This window comes from Wasmannia auropunctata, unplaced genomic scaffold (assembly GCF_000956235.1).
Source record: "Wasmannia auropunctata unplaced genomic scaffold, wasmannia.A_1.0 LD336053.1, whole genome shotgun sequence".
Lineage (NCBI taxonomy): Eukaryota > Metazoa > Arthropoda > Insecta > Hymenoptera > Formicidae > Wasmannia > Wasmannia auropunctata.
The window spans coordinates 5,395,860-5,398,418 of NW_012026837.1; the positions used below are offsets into that span (position 1 = coordinate 5,395,860).

A 2,559-nucleotide genomic window follows, 5' to 3' on the forward strand; every position below is an offset into this window, starting at 1 on the left:
AATGAAACGAATATGCATTTCAAAAAGCACTTCGCATATTTAATGTTACAACAAGTTGTAACGAAATATGAAATTGCTACTATAGAATTTCAAAAAATTATTCTCGTTATATTTAAGAGAAGAGGAAATATTTTAGGAGTTACTTTTATCACTGAAAGTGCAATAAAATTGCGTTCTTTTCGTAAATATTTTAGATTTTTTTACAAGATATTTAAGAAGAAATAATTGATGCGAATAATACTTTAGACATAAGTAATTCTAAACAAATTGTTGCAACATTTGACAAGCGAACCTGGAGAAGTGCATATTTATTTATCGTTGATATGGTAAAGTTGCCGAAATGTCACCGCTGTTTAACGGACACACAGCCCGATAATACTTGGAATACTTGTGGAGAACGATAAGAGACGAACGCTCACTCACAGCTGTATCTAGAGTTGCTATATAGCTAGATGGAATTATATTTTACATTGTACAGTCGTACGTATATGAATGCACTAATAATTAGATAGTAAACTACCATTCGTGGGCGAGACGAAGAGACGGAAAACGGAGGGAGGGCGAGAATTAAGGAGAGACGTGTTGTAGCACGAGAGAGTGAATCCTGCGTGGTTCCGACAGGGAGCCGACACACTTTCGTTGTCGGCTGACTGAGAATTTCATACGACACGTGTATGTATAGTAAAGAGACGTGTACACACGTGGCAAGTGGCTGATTCGCATCGACGGGAGTATAATCCGCCGTCGAGCGGATCGTGTTATGCAAATCGGGCCTACGAGTTCCTACCGCGAGAAACAATAAACGGGAAGGAAACAGGGTGTATCCAGAATCAAGCAGGGATTAAAAAACGGATACAATTTCGCTGAGTTCGGATACCATCTCGGGCGCGCGCGAGAATGACGTCGATGTCTATTCGAGAAAATAGCTGAAACGCAAGTTTCGCTTTCGCGGCATCGAGAATTGAAGTGACCGAGAATTGTATACTGCCGGTTTTTAATACTTGATTTCTGGACGATGGTTCGAATTTATTTCACAAGGGGATACTCTTACGACTTCATCCGCCCCGGTAGACTCGACATCTCGTAGCTCGCGTTTCTTCCTCGCGAGGACAGGCCCCCGTTGCGCTAACACGGTCCCGCGGCGGCGAATCGGAATCGGCCGTTCTGTTCCAGGTTACGCGAAGTATAGATAAAACGTTAAATATATACGGGATAGGCGCATGCGGTGCAGTTTAGATTTTTTACACGTCAAAAGGCGAAAGGGGTCACATTTCGTTGGCGTTCGCGCTCTTAAGCGGTGTATATCCTATAAGACTGCGCCTCGCGAAGAGACCGTTATTATTTCACCCGGTATATGGTTCGCAAAGGTAAACACGGAGCTGAGTGAAACGACTGTTTTTATATTTATACCTTATAACAGTCGGAGAGCGATAGCGTTTAATTGCGCACGTTTCATTGTTGTTACGAGACGTCGCGGGGAGAAACAGGAATAAACTCTGAATTCGACTCTGAGTATCGAATTAATTAAATATGGAAATAGCGTTTTCGTCAGCTTCGAGGGTGCATTTTCACGTTAATCTTGCAAAAAGCAAGAGAGAGGTACGCAGCATACATGCATATATATATATATATATATATACACACAAACACAACACACACACCCACACACACACCATCACACACCCACACACGTGAGTACCGTAGTGCGCGCGCACTGACGCATTACAAAATTCTCCTGAGATCGGAGACGTTGTAAATACATAGGAATAATGCCGTAACTACGAAATTATATGAATAAAGTATTGAAACTGTACACGAAACACTCCTTTTTCCCCTTCAACGTATCGATGATTCTCGACGTGAGGCTAAACCTCTTCACCCGTCCAGACCGATGAATTCACGATATACTAAAAAAAAAAAAAAACAAAGAATCTGCAAAAATCAATACAAATTCGCGCACAAAACGGACGGAATAAACGACGCTTCGCGTTTTCGCAAAAAATATAAATCAGCTGTTTATATATCTTGGAAATAATGGAACGGGAAATTAATGGAAACAACGTACGGGGACAAAAGCCATCTTTTGCTATATGCATTGTTTTATTTCGTAAGATGCAAATGTAACGTATATATTATTTGCTCTATTAAGTCTACAACCTATCGTTCTACACAATCACAATCACAAGTCATATCAATCGATAAAAAAGAATTACGTCTCACGATTATATCGTTTTTTTTTTTTTACTTGGCGGTCAGCGTGTGTGCCTACAATGACTAGAGTATAACGATGATATTAACGAGGATGTAAAAGGTGCATGTATAGGCATAACTCGGGCTTGTCGGCGGAGAAAAGGGGGTGACGAAAAGGGGGGTTACGCTTTATATGGTAGGTATGTAAGTGGACGACGTGATGCTGCTCCTCAGCAGCGTGTCCGAGGTGTGCTGCGTGCCGGAACCTTTGCGAGACGCGCGCTTGTGCGGATGGAGGTTCAACGGGGGTAAGTTCGGATGCTCGATTCTCGTCGGGGAGCTCACGCGCGGACGAAGGGTTCCTCTCTG

General features: G+C 42.2%; 1 protein-coding gene across 1 annotated transcript in view; it reads right to left on the reverse strand.

Annotated features, from left to right (window-relative positions):
* Positions 1–2,081: 2,081 nt before the first annotated feature.
* LOC105451241 overlaps positions 2,082–2,559 on the reverse strand; it is a 3,553-nt gene continuing 3,075 nt past the window's right edge. Inside the window, exon 6 of the mRNA XM_011691581.1 lies at positions 2,082–2,559. This exon is cut by the window's right edge and continues 32 nt beyond it. Within this exon, the coding sequence (XP_011689883.1) occupies positions 2,380–2,559 (180 nt within the window). The 3' untranslated portion in view covers positions 2,082–2,379.